The sequence below is a fragment of the Neofelis nebulosa genome, chromosome 1, assembly GCF_028018385.1.
Source record: "Neofelis nebulosa isolate mNeoNeb1 chromosome 1, mNeoNeb1.pri, whole genome shotgun sequence".
NCBI classification, from domain to species: domain Eukaryota; kingdom Metazoa; phylum Chordata; class Mammalia; order Carnivora; family Felidae; genus Neofelis; species Neofelis nebulosa.
The window spans coordinates 232,119,045-232,137,852 of NC_080782.1; the positions used below are offsets into that span (position 1 = coordinate 232,119,045).

General features: G+C 35.7%; 1 protein-coding gene across 6 annotated transcripts in view; it reads right to left on the bottom strand.

The window, feature by feature from the left end:
- The window catches only part of PDS5B (PDS5 cohesin associated factor B), a 192,253-nt gene that overhangs the window by 19,387 nt on the left and 154,058 nt on the right, over positions 1-18,808 (bottom strand). For all 6 annotated transcript variants that reach the window (XM_058687917.1, XM_058687906.1, XM_058687927.1 and 3 more), the window contains exons 22-27: positions 17,300-17,368; positions 15,584-15,720; positions 12,548-12,671; positions 5,933-6,137; positions 3,068-3,182; positions 1,166-1,298 (exon numbers count right to left, since the gene is read on the bottom strand). In XM_058687917.1, coding sequence (XP_058543900.1) covers positions 1,166-1,298; positions 3,068-3,182; positions 5,933-6,137; positions 12,548-12,671; positions 15,584-15,720; positions 17,300-17,368 — 783 coding nt within the window. The remainder of the gene's footprint in view (positions 1-1,165; positions 1,299-3,067; positions 3,183-5,932; positions 6,138-12,547; positions 12,672-15,583; positions 15,721-17,299; positions 17,369-18,808) is intronic.

Genomic DNA, 18,808 nt, shown 5'->3' on the forward strand with positions numbered 1-18,808 from the left:
CTAGGAAAGTCCTCAATGGCATCTTCTCCCAACAGAAGGCTGCGTTAGAAAACTGTTATTTAGAGCAACCACCTTCATTAATTACCTTAGCTACATCTTCTGGACAACTTCTATGTCAGCACTGGCTGTTTCACTCCGTACTTTATCTTATGGAGATGGCTTCTTTCCTTAAGCATATGAACCAACCTCTGCTAGCTTCTTTCTTCTGCAGATTCTTCACCTCTCTCAGCCTTCACAGAATTACAGAGCTAGGGCCTTGCTCTGGATCAGGCTTTGGCTTAAGGGAATGCTGTGGCTGGTTTGATCTATCCAGGTCACTCAAACCTTCTCTGTATCAGCAATAAGAGTATTTCACTTTCTTATCATTTGTGTTCTCACTGAAGTAGCACTTTCAATTTCCTTTAAAAACTTGTTCTTGGCATGCACAACTTGGCTAACTATTTGGTACAAGAGGCCTAGCTTTCAGCCCATCTCAGTTTCTACAGGCCTTCCTCACTAACTCTCATCATTTCTAGCTTTTAATTTAAAGTGAGAGATATGCTACTCTTCCTTTCACTTGAGTACTTGGAGGCCACTGTAGGGTTAATTGGCCTAATTCCAATATTGTTGTGTCTCAGGGAACAGGGAAGCTTGAAGAGAGGGAGAGAGGACGACTGGTGGCTACAACAGTCAAAACACACACATCAGTTAAGTCTGCCATCTTCTATATATGGGTGAAGTTTGTGGAACCCCAAAGCACTGATCACTGATCACAGTTCACCATAACATATATAATAGCAATGAAAAAGTTTACAATATTGCAGGAATTACCAAAATGTGACACAGGGACATGAAATAAGCAATAAGCAAATGCTGTTGGAAAAATGCTGCCAACAGACTTGCTCCATGCAAGGTTGTCACACACCTTCAACTTGTAAAAAAAAAAAAAAAAAAAAAATGCAATTATCTGCAAAGCGCATTAAAACAAGGTATGGCTGTGTGTAGTTTTCAGTACAATAGTGTAAGTTAAACTATTGTTTTCAATATTTCTAATTACTAATAGAGATACTAATTATTAAATAATAAAAAAGATTGATAATGTCTATACATACTATAGAAGTACCACACCCACACTCAAATGCTTAAATCAACAGGGAAGCATGATTATTTACAAAGAATTACATACTTCATTCATTTTTGCATCATCTGGTCCTTGGGCATCTTTTGTTTGTTTAATATTTTCTACCATCTTTCTGATAAACGCATGACTGTTATTTTCATTTTTAGCCATTAATATTTCTAGAACAAACCAAAGACATCTAAGAAAAAGGGAAGAAAAAGAAATGAAAAAATTGTCAAATATAGATAAAATAATTCTTAATATAAATATAATAAACTCCACAAACGGAAAAAATTAAAAAGGAAAAAACAGCTATAAATCAAAAGAGAAAAAAAGCTATGTCACACATACAAATCACAACTTATCAGCAATGTAGGTGTGAATTCAAAAGACCCCTTCTCAAAATCTCAATAATTTTTCCAAAGAGGCAGGTTAAAAAAGAACTTAAATGGTGGAAATGATGAAGTGATCTTAACCCCTAGCTATGACAGGGAAAGAAAATTGCCTAAAATAATAACCGGGCCATGGATAAAGTGAAGCCTCAAGCACTCAAGACAGCAGTCCTGATTGGACGTTTTCAAGAAAATATAACCACCTAAGTCAATAGTTAAGAATCTTCATGAATAAATTAGAGAGGAAAAAAACCATGGTTGACAACTACACATACTGTCTTTGCTTAAGAGGGAAAAATTAAAAGAAAGTTTCACTAGCTCAGTTGAAGTTAATTACATACAACTCTGTTCAAAACCAAACCAAAAGTGCTTTGTGTCTTTACTATATAGACAGAATGGAACAGAGTCGTGGCACAGATGAGAAAAGTAAAGTGAGAAGAGAGAAAAGTAAAGTGAGAAGCAAGGTATCATTCTAGAAGGGGAAAAATAACCTTAAGGATCTTGGGAGTAGGATAAGTTCTTCTGGAGCAGCTCTCTGACAGAATGGGAAGAGTACTCAAGACTGTACTGGGCATTTTACAAATGAACCAAAAATATTTAGTAAATTCCAAAGAATATTAAATGTATTTCAAAAACCAAAGTTATCTGAGAAAGATGGTTAGAAGTCTTCATTAGTTACAATCACCCTAACACAGAACGCATTTTGGGAGAACTGCTTAGTTTTAAAAAAACAGAAACTGTGGCTAAAAGAGGGTAGTAACAGCTTTTCCCGTGCCATAAAAAAGTTACCAGTAATCTGATTTTATTCTCTTGAGGTACCACAAATATTTATCAAATATTTCTATGAACTAAGACACCACCAGTTATTTTCCTTTAATAGGAAGCTAAAGGCATAATAAATTCATTTATTCAAAACCACAGACGTTTATCGTAACAGAAAGAGGACTAGGGTCTTAAGCTTAAAGAAGTATGGCGGTATTAGGAAGACTTCTCTAAATATTATTGTATTTCCCTATTCCACACCCAGGCATAGATGGTCTTTCTGCCTCTCAACAATAATCTTTGAAAAAATTACAAGTGCCATAAACTTGAGCTAGAAAAACACCAATGAAGTAGTTAAGTGGGGTAGTTCCTTGGTAACCAACTTGGCCCATTACTAAATTAGACCATTCTCTCTTCCTACGGAGAAAGATAGTTAATGCAAAGAAAAAGTGCCATGTGAATAAAGGAGAGTATTAATTCACCCACATGAAAATTTAGAGTTGTAGAAGAAAGCAGGAAAAGGTAAGAACTGGAATGGAAACTCTTAATGGACTGCATCAATAGAAAACAAGTGCCAGAACAAAAGAGACACAGCAGTGCACTAATTATGCTAAATTAACTTTTGGGAAATCATATAGAAAATGAAATATGAAGATATGGTATGAAAAAAGAAAAACAAGAGAAGAAATAAGGGAAGAACGTGGAACTCCTAAGAAATTAAATAAATCTAATTAATTATAATGGCAATTCCATTATCAGCAACAAAGAGAAAACACTTTCAGAAAATATGAAAATGGAATGAAAAAGGTCTTACTCTTTAACATCTTTCAGTTGTTCAATATCCTGTACTTTGACATAATCTGGGTCATGTGCCAAAAGGTGAATTGTATACGGAACAACATACTCTGGTAAAAGAGACAATAATTTTTCTGAAAAAGAAAAAACAAAACACAAACATCCAGGTTAGAAAACCAAACCTTACACTTTGTCTCTGCTACCGTATTTCTTGCATCCCAGTAGCTACAAGGAAAATTTATTGAAATGTCCAGTGTTGAATTGCACCATAAAGACTTTATTCATTCATCCATCATGTCCAATATTGAAATGCCTACTAAATGCACCATATGCTGAGCCTACAAAGACAAATATTTTCATTTTCAAACACACATGGTAAAAAGTGACCCAAACAAACTATATCTAAGAAAAAGAAACATAAGATCTATTTTTCTTGTGATTATGAGCAACCTTATGTTTAACACTCCCTTATTAAGCTGAGCAAAAAAAATAAATAAATAAATAATGCATCTTTCAATGTTAATATGGCACAAAAAATAAGAAGGTTGATACTACTTGAGATTATTTGTAAAAAAAGAACAGATCTAAGGTAATGGACTTCAGAGTTTCTAGGACATTTGAAGTAACAAACTTTTAGTTTAAATTCAAATATTTTTATATTTTGACCTGAGATCAGCATATTGCACTAGAGGTCAGAATGGTAATCCTAACTAGTTTTACCAAACATTAGTCAAAAAGACCAGGAGTCATATACTGAACAATTCCTTTTATATTTCCTACTTTCAAAATAAAATTTTAATTTTTTTTTTAAGTTTATTTATTTTTGACAGAGACAGAGTGTGAGCATGAGCTGAGGAGAGGCAGAGAGAGAAGGAGACACAAAATCCACAGCAGGTTCCAGGCTCTGAGCTGTCAGCACAGAGCCCAACGCAGAGCTCGAACTCATGAACTGTGAGATCATGACCTGGGCTGAAGCTGGACGCTTAACTGACTGAGCCACCCAGGCGCCCCTCAAAATAAAATTTTAAATCAGATACTCAACTTGGCATACAATAAATACTACATGTGTCAATAAGACACCAAGTTTTATTTATTTCCTTATTGCTGAACTCTAAGAGAAAAGTTGGTGTGTAATATTTATTTCAAGAAAATATAGAATACAGAAGAAAAAAGTAACAAGTTTCAAAACTCAGTGATATTCAAATTCAAATGTATCAAGTATTTATTCAATGCTTACTATTTTCTAGGCTTACTACTTTTATTGGGGCATATTAATTTTAAGTACAAAGATGAGTAAGACTAGATAAAGATCTCACAGGAAAGTGTAGAGACACAAACTGTACTTCAATGTGAAAGGCGCCTTCAAGTAAGTATAGCTAACAAGTACCAAGTACTTCTTTGAACCACACATCATGCCAGGCGCTTTATACACATAACACTTAAATCCTCATGCTAACCATAAGAAATGAGTATAATTATACCAATTTTACAAATAAGGAGACTAGGGCTCAGATTGAGAAAGTAACCTGCCCCCAAACAACCAGTAAACAGAAGAGGGACTTGACTCCAGAGCTCTTATTCTCCAAGTTTGAGAAGGAAGAGAAAGAAAGAAGGCCCCAGTGATGCAGTAACACCAAAACCGTATTTTAAAGGATTCAAAAGGTGCAAACCACGCTCCTTAGTTTTCTTTATATTTGTCTAGAAGGGCAGGCGATTTCCAGATAGAGTTGACAACAAAGTTAAAAGATGGTTGCACAAATTTCAAATAATCCATAGTATAAGATACACAAAATTTATAGGTAGCTTGAAACTCAGGCTGAGAGTAAGGACCATGCTAATGAGTTTCAACTAGATCCTATCAGCAATGAAGAATCAACATGGATTTCAAGCAAGAAGTACCATGATCCAACCTGTTTTAGAATGGTATTCTTGATAATGGTGTGTGGCACAGCTGGAGATGGGTCAGAGGCAAGGAAACACAACAGGAAGATGTTTGGAGTGTATTCAATTACCCAAGTGAAATATACCAGAGCTAAGGAGCTAAGGAGAGAGACATTCAAGGTACCTAGAGGATTTGGTGACCAATAAGAGGAAAAAAGAAGGTGCAAAAATAAAGGCCTGATTTTTGACTTGGGTAACTAGGTGGATTCTAATGCTGTTAAAAGAACTCAAGGGTGGCTTGAGCCTGGGTGGCTCAGTTGGTTGAGCCTCTGACTTCTGAGGGTCATGATCTCATGGTCCGTGAGTTCGAGCCCCATGTTGGGTTCTGTGCTGACAGCTCAGAGCCTGGAGCTTGCTTCAGATTCTGTGTCTCCCCCTCTTTCTGCCCCTCCCATGCTCATGCTCTGTCTCTCCATCAAAAATAAACAAACATTTAAAAATTTTTTTTAAAAATACAATGAAGAACTCAGACACAAAAACTAATAACATAAATGGGATAAAATGAGATTAAAAACAAGCATATAAGCACCGGATATTAACATCAGCTACCAGTGAAAAACAATCAAAGATAAAAGACCTGTACTTTTTTAAATCTAAAAGACAGTACTTACACCACATGTGTGTTTGTGTGTGTGTGTGTGTGTGTGTGTGGCGCGCACGCGCATATTTCACCGTTTTATTAAAAGTATCTCCAATGTCATTGCTTATTTTCCTTGGCCATTCAGTCAGTTACATAAAGAAACATGGGCTAATATTTAAATACCTATGCATTTATATTTGTCAAATGAACTTTTTTAAAGGAAAACGGTTACTGAAAATTAGTAACAACTTTGTATTTAATGATGGCCAATTAGAGTATAATAAATAGCAGTAACATCACTTTGTGTTCAGTAAAACTGCAACTGGCCAGAATAGCATACTTGCCATTTTCACATATGCTTACCACTAACGGCTGCATGCTGCTTCAGATACTCGCGTCTCACATTTATATTTTTGACCAGACACTGCCTAGCATGAGCTCTTCTCTCTTTTACAGGATCTTTTGCACAAAGCGCACAGATTGCCATATACTCAAGCGGAAGCCGTAATCGGGAGAGGCCTTTGTGAAGTTTCTGAGCAAACACTTGTCTTACTTGATAGCATTCATCCTGTAAAGACAGAATTATTCCACAGATTATTCACATGGCAACAAAGAATAAGTAACAACCTCACATACAAAATTTGAAGGGTAAAGGAGAGCAAGTTTATGGACAACCACTGCTTCTGCTCACAAGACTGCGGGATTGTGACATGTTCATTTCAAGGCTGTAGTGTTCACAAGGTACCAAGTTACACGTGTTAGAAAATACTGAATATACTTTTAAAACAGATAAAGCTAGTACATATAAATCCATCCTAACTTAAGGTATTAAAAATAGTTTAAATACCATCTCCTATCTAGCTTTTGCACTTACTGAGCAAGATAAAACTGTCCTATATATTTTAGCTTTAACAGTGAAAAAACTATTCAGATTAAAATGGACAACTCTGAAGGCAAGAGTTACTAGTCAATTTCAGAAACACCAAATTACTTTTAGTCCTATAAATGAACTGATTGTTCATTACCACTGTGCCTGCTTTCCTCATACTAACTCCCTCTACTAAACCACCCATCTCCACTCTTCTAGCTAACTCCTCCTCATCTCTAACAACAGCTCCTGTATCTTCCAGTCTTTATCAGGCATCCAGCTATCCTCTCTTAGCACTCTGTGCGTATCTCCGGCATAGCATTCACTATACAGTATTAAAATGATTGGTTTATATGTCTTACCCATCACGGCTCATTCCTTAAAGACAAGAACTATGCCTTTATTCACTTTTGAGCCTCTAAACCTAGCACAGTATCTGGCATATAGATTATCTATGGAATAAGCTATAGGACAAAGCTCAATATGACATTTGAGTCATATATGAAACGTATAAAGACCTTCATAACTACACCTTACCCTCCACCAATTAACACAAAGTGTGGTGTCTTTCATACTATTGCAATGTTATGCATACTATTTCTACTGTCTATAATGTACATTTTGGTTTTTTTCAAAACCTAGGTCATAACATCCTGCTCTTATCTTTAAATCCTTATTTTGTGTACCTTCTCCCATTTAATTTAGACTTGTTTATCTCTTTTTTTTTTTAAGTTTATTTTGAGATAGAGAGAGCACAAATATGGGCAGAGGAGGGGCAGAAAGAGAAGAAGAGAGAGAATTCCAAGGAAGCTCCCCCACTGTCACTGGAGTCCGATGCGGGGCTCAATCCCATGAACCGTGAGATCATAACCTGAGCTGAAATCAAGAGTCCGACACTTAACCATTTGAGACACCCAGGTGCCCCCAAATATCTATTTTTTTTTTTTTTTTTTTTTTTTGGGACAGAGAGAGACAGAGCATGAACGGGGGAGGGGCAGAGAGAGAGGGAGACACAGAATCGGAAACAGGCTCCAGGCTCCGAGCCATCAGCCCAGAGCCTGACGCGGGGCTCGAACTCACGGACCGCGAGATCGTGACCTGGCTGAAGTCGGACGCTTAACCGACTGCGCCACCCAGGCGCCCCCCAAATATCTATTTTTTAAGAAGTATTCTTGGGGCACCTGGGTGGCTTAGTCAGTTAAGGGTCCGACTCCTGGTTTCGATTTGGGTCATGGTCTCACAGGCCATGAGACTGAGCCCCATGTTGGGCTCTGCACTGACAGTGTGGAGCTGCTTGGGATTCTCTCTCTCTGCCCCCCCACTCTCTTTCCCTCCCCTGCTCGCTCATGCACTCCTCTCTAAAATAAAATTTAAAAAAATAAGAAATTAAAGAGTATTCTAATTCCACAGAATTATTGTCAACACTCACACCCAACAAAATAAAGTTGACATCAACTCATTCCTTCCTCAGTATTAAAACTCCCACGGGGTAGAGGAATCTTCATTATCTGATTATTCACCATGAAAATACCCAATTACAAACTGTGTAAGTCAAAATATCACAAATATATTCCCAGATGAACACACCATTCATTAAAAAATTAATCTCCAAACATCCCTTCCCCCTACTCAGATACATTCTCAACCAAGACCATGTTTTTGTTACTTTCTCACTAATCATTCAGTATCCAACAATATAAATTAATTACTGAATCATGGCAAAAGTAGTAGGATTCCCAAAATTTGTCATTAAAGTTAGAGAAGAACTGTTAAGTCATGTGCAAGGTAACTGTCACAGTTAATAATGAAAGAGGAGAAAACTAACAAGAATGATGACAAATAGGTACATCAAATAGAAAAGCATGTGAAGAAAAAACTTAAAATATGTCTTCCTAGGAACTGAGACAGCCTCCAAATGTTTGTTTTTTGCAAAGATGATTATCCTTTTGACTATGTTACAAAAGTTAAATGTGAAGTATGGAATAGAGCAATACAATTTTTTTTGCAGGAAAAAAACATTCAAAAAAGCAAACATTTAATATTTTCACTGTTATGGTTCTAACCACTATTTGGTTCAATATAAGAAAAAAGAAGATGGTATCTAATACTACAAAACATTTTCCTCAAAGTTCCAATTAAAGCTTTTATTCACTAACTGTGAAATTAATTTGTCTGCATCTTAAGTAAATTCACTTTTAGTGCCCTTTCCTAGTACAAATTATCCTCAGAACTACTGACAGTGTCTTGCAAATAGTTCGATTACTTTGTGTATCACATTGTGTTATCAACACTTCTTTATATTTTCTGTTCTAAGAGCTTTTGTTCTTAAGGGCAGTAGCCATGGCTTTGTATTTTACAGAACCTAGAACAACATACAGCAGATAGCAGTACAAAGTAAATTTTTCATGAATTGCATTCAAATTCTAAAATACTTACTTATTAAATAATATTAAGATTCATATTATTGAATCTCTATTTCCCCAGATTTACTTTCTATTCAAATATACAAGAACCTCTGAGATACCTTTTTTTTTTTTTAATATGAAATTGTCAAATTGGTTTCTGTACAACACCCAGTGCTCATCCCAACAGGTGCCCTCCTCAATGCCCATCACCCACTTTCCCCTCCCTCCCACCCCCCATCAACCCTCAGTTTATTCTCAGTTTTTAAGAGTCTCTTATGGTTTGGCTCCCTCCCTCTTTTTTTCCGCCCCCCTCCCCTCCCCGATGGTCTTCTGTTAAGTTTCTCAGGATCCACATAAGAGTGAAAACATATGGTATCTGTCGTTCTCTGTATGACTTATTTCACTTGGCATAACACTCTCCAGTTCCATCCATGTTGCTACAAAAGGCCATATTTCATTCCTTCTCATTGCCAAGTAGTATTCCATTGTATATATAAACCACAATATTACCTTTAAAGAACTCAACTCGAGTAAGAGAAATAAAGCAGACGTATATAAAAATAAATAAAGAATGATGCATGTATGTGTCAAAAGACTGAAGATAAAATCTGTGGGGAATAAAAATGAGACCAGCTGTAAGAATCTGAGCAAGTTTTGTGGAGAAGGTTGTATTTAAGCCTTGATTTGCAAAAAGGGTCAGAGATGGACTTGTGGAAATGGGAGAAGAAAGCAAACTACAGGCACATAAAAGAAAAAAACTGTTCAGTTTCACTGAAATGAAGGTAGGTAAGAGTAGTGGGTTAAACAAGATTTTTTAAGTGTATATTTGGACCCACAATATTAGAAGGGTTTGAAGAGCCAAACTGTAAAATACATGCAATTTTTCTTTCTTTCTCTCTCTCTCTCTTTTTTTTTTTTTTTTACAAGTATAAGCCCCTAAATATTTTTGACTGGGAAAATAATATGATTGGAACTGTGATAGGGAAATTTAAACCACAGCAGAAAAGTCTCCCAATAGTCCAGGTGAAAGCTAATGATGATTACAGTGGTAAGAATAGTTAAGAAGATATGAGTGAAAAGATATGACACAGGACAGATTATCTGCACTTCTGTAACAAGGCACAAGGACAAGCAAATAGTCAAATATAAATCATGTTTTTCAATCTAAGAATACCATTCGGATTTATTTAATGCTTACTGAGGCTCTACATGTCAGTAAAGAATAGACTTCAGAAAGATTATGAATTCAGTCTTAACATTCACAGACCATAAGAGTTTGAAATTTCTGTTTAGCCTTATAAGTGGCACCAGACTGACCTGCAAAAATGTTAAAATGTTGCTAGTACAGGGGTCACCTACGAAGAAAATAAGACAGCTAAAAAAGAATGTATAAGTGGAAAATTTGGTCATCAACAAATCCTTACAGAATGCATGCATTTAAAGGAAAACAGAACCAAAAAATGTAGTTAGAGAGGAACAACAAAAATTAGGAGATAGAAACCAGAGAGAATTTCAAGAATAAAGGTGCAGTGAGCTGTGTCAAATAATGCAGAAAGAACATGTATAATGAAGACTAACTGATATCACTGGATTCGAGGCCTTCAATAAAGCATTTTTGGAAAAACAAGAAAGGCAAACGCCAAAATGTGAGTAGTGAGGACTGAGAGATAAGTGGGTAAAAGAGACAAAAGTACAGATTACTCTTTGAGGTTTGGAGACTGAAAAAGAAGAGACAAGCACATGGTTTAGAAGCACAGCAGAAAGGTATTTTTCAGGAGGGTAACCGCCTATGTCCGTAAGTTGTGAGAATATGCTAATAACTAACTTTCAACCATTAACACATGTTCCATAGTCAACAGTATTCCAAAGCAATCTTAAAACTTAGGCAATCTGAACTTTCACCTTGGGAATTTGGTGACTGAGATAGTAATACATAACATATATTGTGCTAGAAAATCTCTAGAAGTATGGATGCTTTTCACACATAGTGAATATTTAACGATTTGTACATACTTTTTACACACAATAAGTTTCAAACAAAGCCCATTTCTCTCACGTATTTCCATACTTCTGTAACAGTTTCCACTTTAAAACTGGTAGCACCAATACTTTTAGAAATATCAGACCAAGAATGTGATAAATCAACCGACTGTATCACCAATCTAAAAAAAAAATTACAAAGGTTTTCTTCTAAGAAATTTAATATATATTTTTAAACAATTTTCACTTTCTTGCAAAATAAGATTATTTCTAAAATTTAATGAGAAAAACTAAACCAGGAAATTATGGATTCCTCGAAATCTCATTTTCAAATGGTTTAGTATAATATCTGAATTACAACACTAAAACTAAAACAAAACAAAACAAAACAAGATTTGGAGATCTGGAATAGCTTTTTTAAAGACTAAAGTACCATATTCTGACAAAATGATTACAAAAAACAGGCAATTGCTTATGGCTAGGAGTTACACATAAGCACTAATTTAAAAATAAGCAGAGGGAAGGGTGGAAAGATTTTTCTTTCAAAATTACAATAATCCCTAAAATAAATGCCAAATTCTTATACATAAGACTACTTGGAAAAGAACAGGAAAATTAAGTGTAAAATGTCCAAAAAAACGAATGAAAAGCTCATATTTAAATATCACATTTTCCATTATGGAAGTCCTTTTTAATTTCCTCAATGATGCTAAAAACTTCCAAAGTAACAGGATTCAAATACTATGTTACTCTAATATGAAATCTGTAAGACTAGAGAATGAATCCATTAGTATCGCTGTTAATAACTTCAAATTTTAACTGGCTGGAGAAATAAGAAATGTTTATTAATCTGTATCATATCTTTATAAAACTGTAAATGTCTGCATTTTTTATTCCTTTTAAGACCTCAATATATTCAATCCTCATTATTTACACATTCCAAATCTGTGAATTCACCTACTCACTACAATTTATTTGTAACCCCAAAATCAATACTTAAAGTGAGTAAATCAATACAGTAGTGAGTAAATGAACAAGCAACAATCTGAATCATCTGACATACATCCCATCTGAATGAAGTTGAACAAAGCAAGGCCTGTTGTGTCAGCTCTTGTATTGCAAACAAGTGTCCTTTTGACAGTCTATTTAGTGCCACATTTTTTCACATTTTTGTGCATTTGTTGGTGGTTTTGTTGTTTAAAAGAGCTCCCAAGCATAGTGCTGTTCAGTGTTCCTAAAAGCAAGAAGGTTGTGATATGCCATAGGGAGAATACATGTTAGCAAAGTTTTATTCAGGCAGGAGTTACAGCTCTGTTGGTCATGAGTTCAATGGTAGTGACACAACTATATATTAAAACATATGCCCTCAAATAGAAACACACATAAAACAAGGTTATGTACTGACAGACTGACAAAAATGTTGGGAACAGAGGCTTGGAGAAACCACCCCTGTATTTCCCTTAGAAGCAATGGATCAGTATTTGCTAATTTGGTGGTTGGGGTGACTCTGTAGAATAGAACTACTACAAATAACGAGAATCGAATGTATTATGTTAACAACCCAAAACTCAAACAACAGTTTTAGAACTCTGAAATGTTTCTCATGCATACATTTTCCAAAAGGAGACAATTCAACATTTTTATCTCTATATCATGGAGGACTTTTTTCTTCCTAAAAAGTCAAAGACCATATAAAGTTCTATTCTATATGGCCACCTTCCTTACATTGATAGCTAATGCGCAGAGCTGGTACTGTTCTAACGTGATGATTTCATGATAACAAGGTTCTTGTGCCAGCTTTACAATAGCACTTCCAGCTGCAAGCCTCAGACGTGACATATCCGGTTTACTAAAAAATAAATAAGAAAGAATTATAAATTAGATTTCCAAATGTCTGCATAAGAACATTCCTACTTGCTACATCAAATTTTTAAAAATTTCCTGTGGCCAAAAAAAGGGCAGAAGGCAATTCAGTGACACTGAACACTTATGTTTACTTAAGTTTGGAACATGGTGTCTAATACTCCAAAGTTCTTTTCCTGAACACAGTCTATACTGAAGTCATTTAATTCTACATAAAATAGCTTTAGCCAAGATTAAAGCTTAGAATATATCTGTATGTTTAGCTAAAGTCTTCTGGTATGGATTTTTTTTAGTTATGTGTTTACTTATAGATTAGGCACAAAAATGTCCTAACTTGTGATTACAGTCAACTAAAACTAATGTGCTAAGTATAAAAGAAAAATGAAAGCAGGTGTAGCAGAAAACATCACAATTTTTAGAATTCAACTTTTCAAATATTACCAAGAAGCTCCTTTTAAATTTAAGAAAACTTCTGCTTAATGGGACACACCTCAAACATTAGCAAATTTTTTTTTTTTTTTTTTTTTTTTTTTTTTTATGATTTGAGAGAGAGAGAAAGAGTATGCAAGCAGGGGAGTGGGGGAGAGGGGGAGAAAGAGAATCTGAGACAGGCTCCACACTCAGTCCAGAGTCCTGACGCAGGACTCGATCCCATGACCCCTGGATCATGATCCGAACCGAAATCAAGAGTTAGATGCTCAACTGACTGAGCAACCCAGGCACCCCTAAAACATTAGTAAATTCTTAAATAGTAAATACATCTAAACAATTCTTCCTAATATAGTGATATATCAGATGAATTACACAGTAAATCCTGATTTACTGTGATTATTTTCACTTCAAGAAGCCACCGAGCCATCATTTTAATAGCCTTAATGTATTTAAAAGACAAACTGACTCCCCATGTACTTTCACAGTAAAAGATTATTTAATATTCATAAAACAAGTATGTGTCTACCATATATACAGCGCTGAGAGTGACTTAAAAGACAAATTCTTGGTCTTCTACAATCTAATGACCTAATTGGCTTAAGACTCTCCTTTCTCTAAGGATTATGCAAAAATACTCACTGGATGCATGTCAACATTTATAAGGTTCTAAAGTTACATGTCCTAGAGGTGCTATTCAGTTAATCAACAGCAATATTCCAAGTAGCTATTATGAGGTAATTCACTCGACCACCACTAAAGGAAATTCTGTTTTTCTTCTGGAGTTTATTTAGTGCAAATAAAGACAAATAATTAAATTCAATATTTTACAAATAAGTTTTTGAAGACCAAATTTCTATATAAAGTCTTGTTTTAAAAGTGAACCAATGTTACTCCTGAAATCATTGTTGCACTACATGCTAACTAATCTGGATGTAAATTAAAAAAAAAAGTGAACCAATGCAATTCACATATATTTGCAGAATTAAAACACACATCTGATTTCATTAAAGAATAACATGAATAAAAACAGGTAAGATGAGGGGCGCCTGGGTGGCGCAGTCGATTAAGCATCCGACTTCAGCCAGGTCACGATCTCGCGGTCCGTGAGTTCGAGCCCCACGTCAGGCTCTGGGCCGATGGCTCGGAGCCTGGAGCCTGTTTCCGATTCTGTGTCTCCCTCTCTCTCTGCCCCTCCCCCGTTCATGCTCTGTGTCTCTCTCTGTCCCAAAAATAAATAAAAAATGTTGAAAAAAAAAAAAATTAAAAAAAAAAATTTAAAAAAACAGGTAAGATGAAATCTAAATATGCACATGAATAGTGACTATTATAATACCTAGACAAGACATTATAATGTCTTATAATGATTATAATCATTATCTCTATTTTATTTATTTTTGAGAGCGTGCATGTACCCACACAAGTGGGGGAGGGGGAGAGGGGGAGAGAGAGAGGGGGAGAGAGAGAGAGAGAGAAGGGAGGGAGGGAGGGAGGGAGAGGGAGACACAGAATCCGAAGCAGGCTCCAGGCTCTGAGCTGTCAGCGCAGAGCCTGACACGGGGCTCGAACCACGAACCATGAGATCATGACCTGAGCTGAAGTCGGACACTCAACCGACTGAGCCACCCAGGTGTCCCTATCTCTATTTTATAAATGAAGAAACAGACACACAAGGTAGTTAAAGTCATTTGCTGAAGGTCACCTAGCTAGTGAGTGGTGGTGCCAGGATTTGAATCCAGGCTCCAGGGTCCAATTTTTGAATCACTATATTCAACTACATATTTCAAACAAAACAAAGTGTGTGTGTTTATATAATTTAATTTAAATCAAGTACATTTTTAAGTTTGCATATATTTAGATTTATAGCTCTGGAAACAGATTCAATAACTTGTCTTCTACCCAGTGTGTTCTTTTTCCTTTAGACTTTAATAAGAATGGAAAACATCAATTACTGATTGGTACACTAGCCATTTCACATTTAGATATTCAAAAAAGTAAACATTTATTGTTTAAAATATTTACAAGGTATAGCAATACCCTGCCCCAGACATATGACTGCCATTTTGAAATAACCATTGTATAAAAGCATATTATAATAAAAATATATGCACATCTCCATGGGAATACTAATTATTTTCTTAAAAAGAAAATGACCTTTAAACATTTACACACGGGGGCGCCTGGGTGGCTCAGTCAGTTAAGCGTCCGACCTCGGCTCAGGTCATGATCTTGCGTTTCATGAATTCAAGCCCCGCATCGGGCTCTGCGCTGACAGCTCAGAGCCTGGAGCCTGGAGCCTGGAGCCTGGAGCCTGCTTCGGATTCTGTGTCTCCCCCTCTCTCTGCCCCTCCCCTGCTTGTGCTCTCTGTCTCTCAAACAATGAATAAATGTTAAAAAACAAATTTTTTTTAAACATTTACACATAATATTGAAATACTGCACAAGAATTTTGAAATGATAATTACATACCTAATTTTCCCCTGTTCTGTCAAGTCTCCATCACTATGCAATATTGTAGTTAGCAATCTTAAGGTAGAAGTTCCTGATTTACTGTGATTATTTTTCATTCCAAGGAGCCATCGAACCATCATTTTAATAGCCTGAATCTATTTAAAAGACAAATTGACAAATACAACACTGCTACATTAAAAGAAAAAATTCTGTATCAACCTTCAAAAAAATGAAATGGTTTCAATGGATGCTTTTTAAGAAAAGGAAAGGAAAAAAGAATCATTCTTTTCTGCATATATCAAGATAACTGAATGCCTTAAAGATGTTTTACCCTCCCACCCATGCAACTGACAAATGAATGATAGAACTAAACACTAGTTCCTTTTGTTTAATGTTTCCCCATCATAAACTTTACTCCTTAGACCCCACGGTAAATCATGCTAACTTTCTTAGTCAGAAAAGTTAAGTTCCCAACTACAAATTATATTCCATCTTTTGTGCTACATTTTATAATTATGAAGTACTTAAGTACTTTAAAATATGTTACTGCCTTTAATGTTTCCAACAACCCTTTTTGAAGAGGTGCATATTACCTCGTTTTCACTTATTATCTTAGTTTTTTACAGATCTATGGCTCAGGAGCTAAGTGGGTCTAGAACAATGGTATATGGCAGAAACTTTTCAGATCCCTCTCCTAGGGCATTTGTTAAGCATGAACTTAAGTGCAGGTCACCTGCCTTCTAGTCCAGTGCTGCCTGACTACACAAAACTGCTGCTTGAGACCAATGCTGAGAAAACAGGTTTATACTGGAACTAAGAGCACCAAGCATCATTCCACCAGCTGCAGAAACAGCATCAAAATCTGAAGCTGGAAAAACGTGAGAAAATAGTTCCTAATATAAAATATAAACTAGTACACACATACACACACAACACGAACAGATTTATATGAAACTACAACTAGAAAAACAGTATCTAATATATTTTTTCCTGGCAGTGGAATGAGATGTGGTCTACATTACAGACTGTAGATCCTTTTAATAAACACTCTCTACACTAGTGATGAATAATCTTCTATGTATTACTCCTACTTCAAGGAACAATGGGTTGAATTGTTTTTTAAATCAAAATAAAAAGTTTTATCAAATCTCATAGAAAAGGTGAATAGTCTTCTCCTGGATGACCATCTTTACTGAATAGGAGAATGTACATGAGAAAACCAGCATGGTCTTTTCTAAGCAGCAACATGGAGACAGTTTTAAACACTTTTTTTTTTCTTTTCACATTAGATTATGTGCAGTTGTCCACGAGGCCTCAGGTTTTCATTACTGCTCTTTACTCTCAAAGCAGATGGAGGGCGCCTGGGTGGCTCAGTCGGTTGAGCGTCCAGCTTCGGCTCAGGTCATGATCTCACAGCTCATGAGTTTGAGCCCCGCGTTGAGCTCTGCGCTGACAGCTCAGAGCCTGGACCCTGCTTCGGATTCTGTGTCTCCCTCTCTCTCTGCCCCTAACCCAGTCATATTCTGTCTCTGTCTCTGTCTCTCTCAAAAATAAATAAACATAAAAAAAAAAAAAAATTATTTTATAAAAGCAGATGGGATAATGTCATATAATAAATATAAACACTTGGATGATTTTAATAGCCATACCTCAATAACAGGAATTTTAATACCTATAATGATAATACAATCTAGTGAATGTATTAAAATAAAAAGGTCTATGTATATCACTCACTTTGACCATTGTCTCAGGAGAAACTTCTTCATCTGGAACCCAAAGCTTAGTTGTCTTTTTTCCTGGGAGCTAAACAAAAATGAAGGACATTAAAACATAAATAAGAATTTTCATGTTTAATTAATACTTAGTGAATGAATGAAGTCTTTATCTTCTGCAGTGATAGTCATTATAGATGATTAACCTACCTCATCTATTTCTCAAAAAGGTTGACTTATCTTCACTAGCACCCACATATAGCACTTACACATCCATCAGCAGTTGATGCTTTATAAGTGTGAGGAACGACCAACTTTAACCACTTAAACATATGCTTCCTTACTTAGCCCTTTGAGACTAATGATTCAACTATTTAAGGCAGTTGGCACAGACTAGGATCAAACTCAACAGAGCCAAAAAGCAGTTCTTAAACAAGGGGCAAGATATATACAAAAAATTTTGAGAAGAAAAATTAGGAAGGCTTGCAGTTGACTCTAAGTAAGAAAAACACATGCATTAATATCTTCCTACCTAAATCCCACCAAAATGGCAATAGATACACAGCAGGGCTGGGAACCAAAAAGGGCCAAGGAGAAGGCCAGAACCTTAGAAAATTAAAAAACAAAAAATATACAGTAAAAAAATGAACAGAGCTAGAAGGTTTCCGTCTCCATAAAAGCACAGAAGGAAATATCCTCCAAAAAAGTTTGGGTGTTTTTTTGTTTTGTTTTTGTTTTTTTAAGCACAATCACAGAACAATCCTGAGATGACAAAGCACAGGCGTTGCAATACGTGTGAATTTACAGTGGCAGCCAGGGAACTAAGGTAAGATGACAAGAGAGCTGAACCCAATCTTGGAATACTAGAGATCCAGTATGCTGCCAGATGACAGGAGTGATTTCCAGAGGCAGACTCAGAAACAGAACTCAAATGGCAGCTCAGGTAACTCTTGGGCAACAGGACAGGTGGTCCCAACATCCAGAAGGCAAACCTGTCAAACGCATACAGCTTTCGGCTCACTTCAGTTGAGAAATGCCTTCAAAGTATAAAGTGGAAATAATGAAAAAGCAATCACATTAGAAATGTTCTGATGAAATTTCTGAACTAAGAATATCAAAAAGATCCCAAAGATTCCATGGGGAAACCTTCCAAAAAACAAGTGAGAATCAGATCAAGTTGAGATTTCTCAGCTGCCAAGACTAGATGCCAAAAAACAATTTTCTGAATTTTCTGCAGCCAAGTGCCCTGAAACATAGGATACCAGTACTCAAGAATAAGGGAAAATATATTTTCAGCAAGCTAAGACACAGAGAAAGTTTCCAAGTTATACACCATTTTGAAAGAATTATTCAAATATATATTCTACTAAAATATTTAATTCATAAGAAAAAGTCAATCAGTATATATTACAAAATAGAAAAAGTTATAAATAAAACCAGCAGACTCTCAGATGGTTCAAAATAATATAAATCCAAAACAGATGCAATAAAATCAATGACAGAGTAAATGTACAACTAACAAGATGAAAAA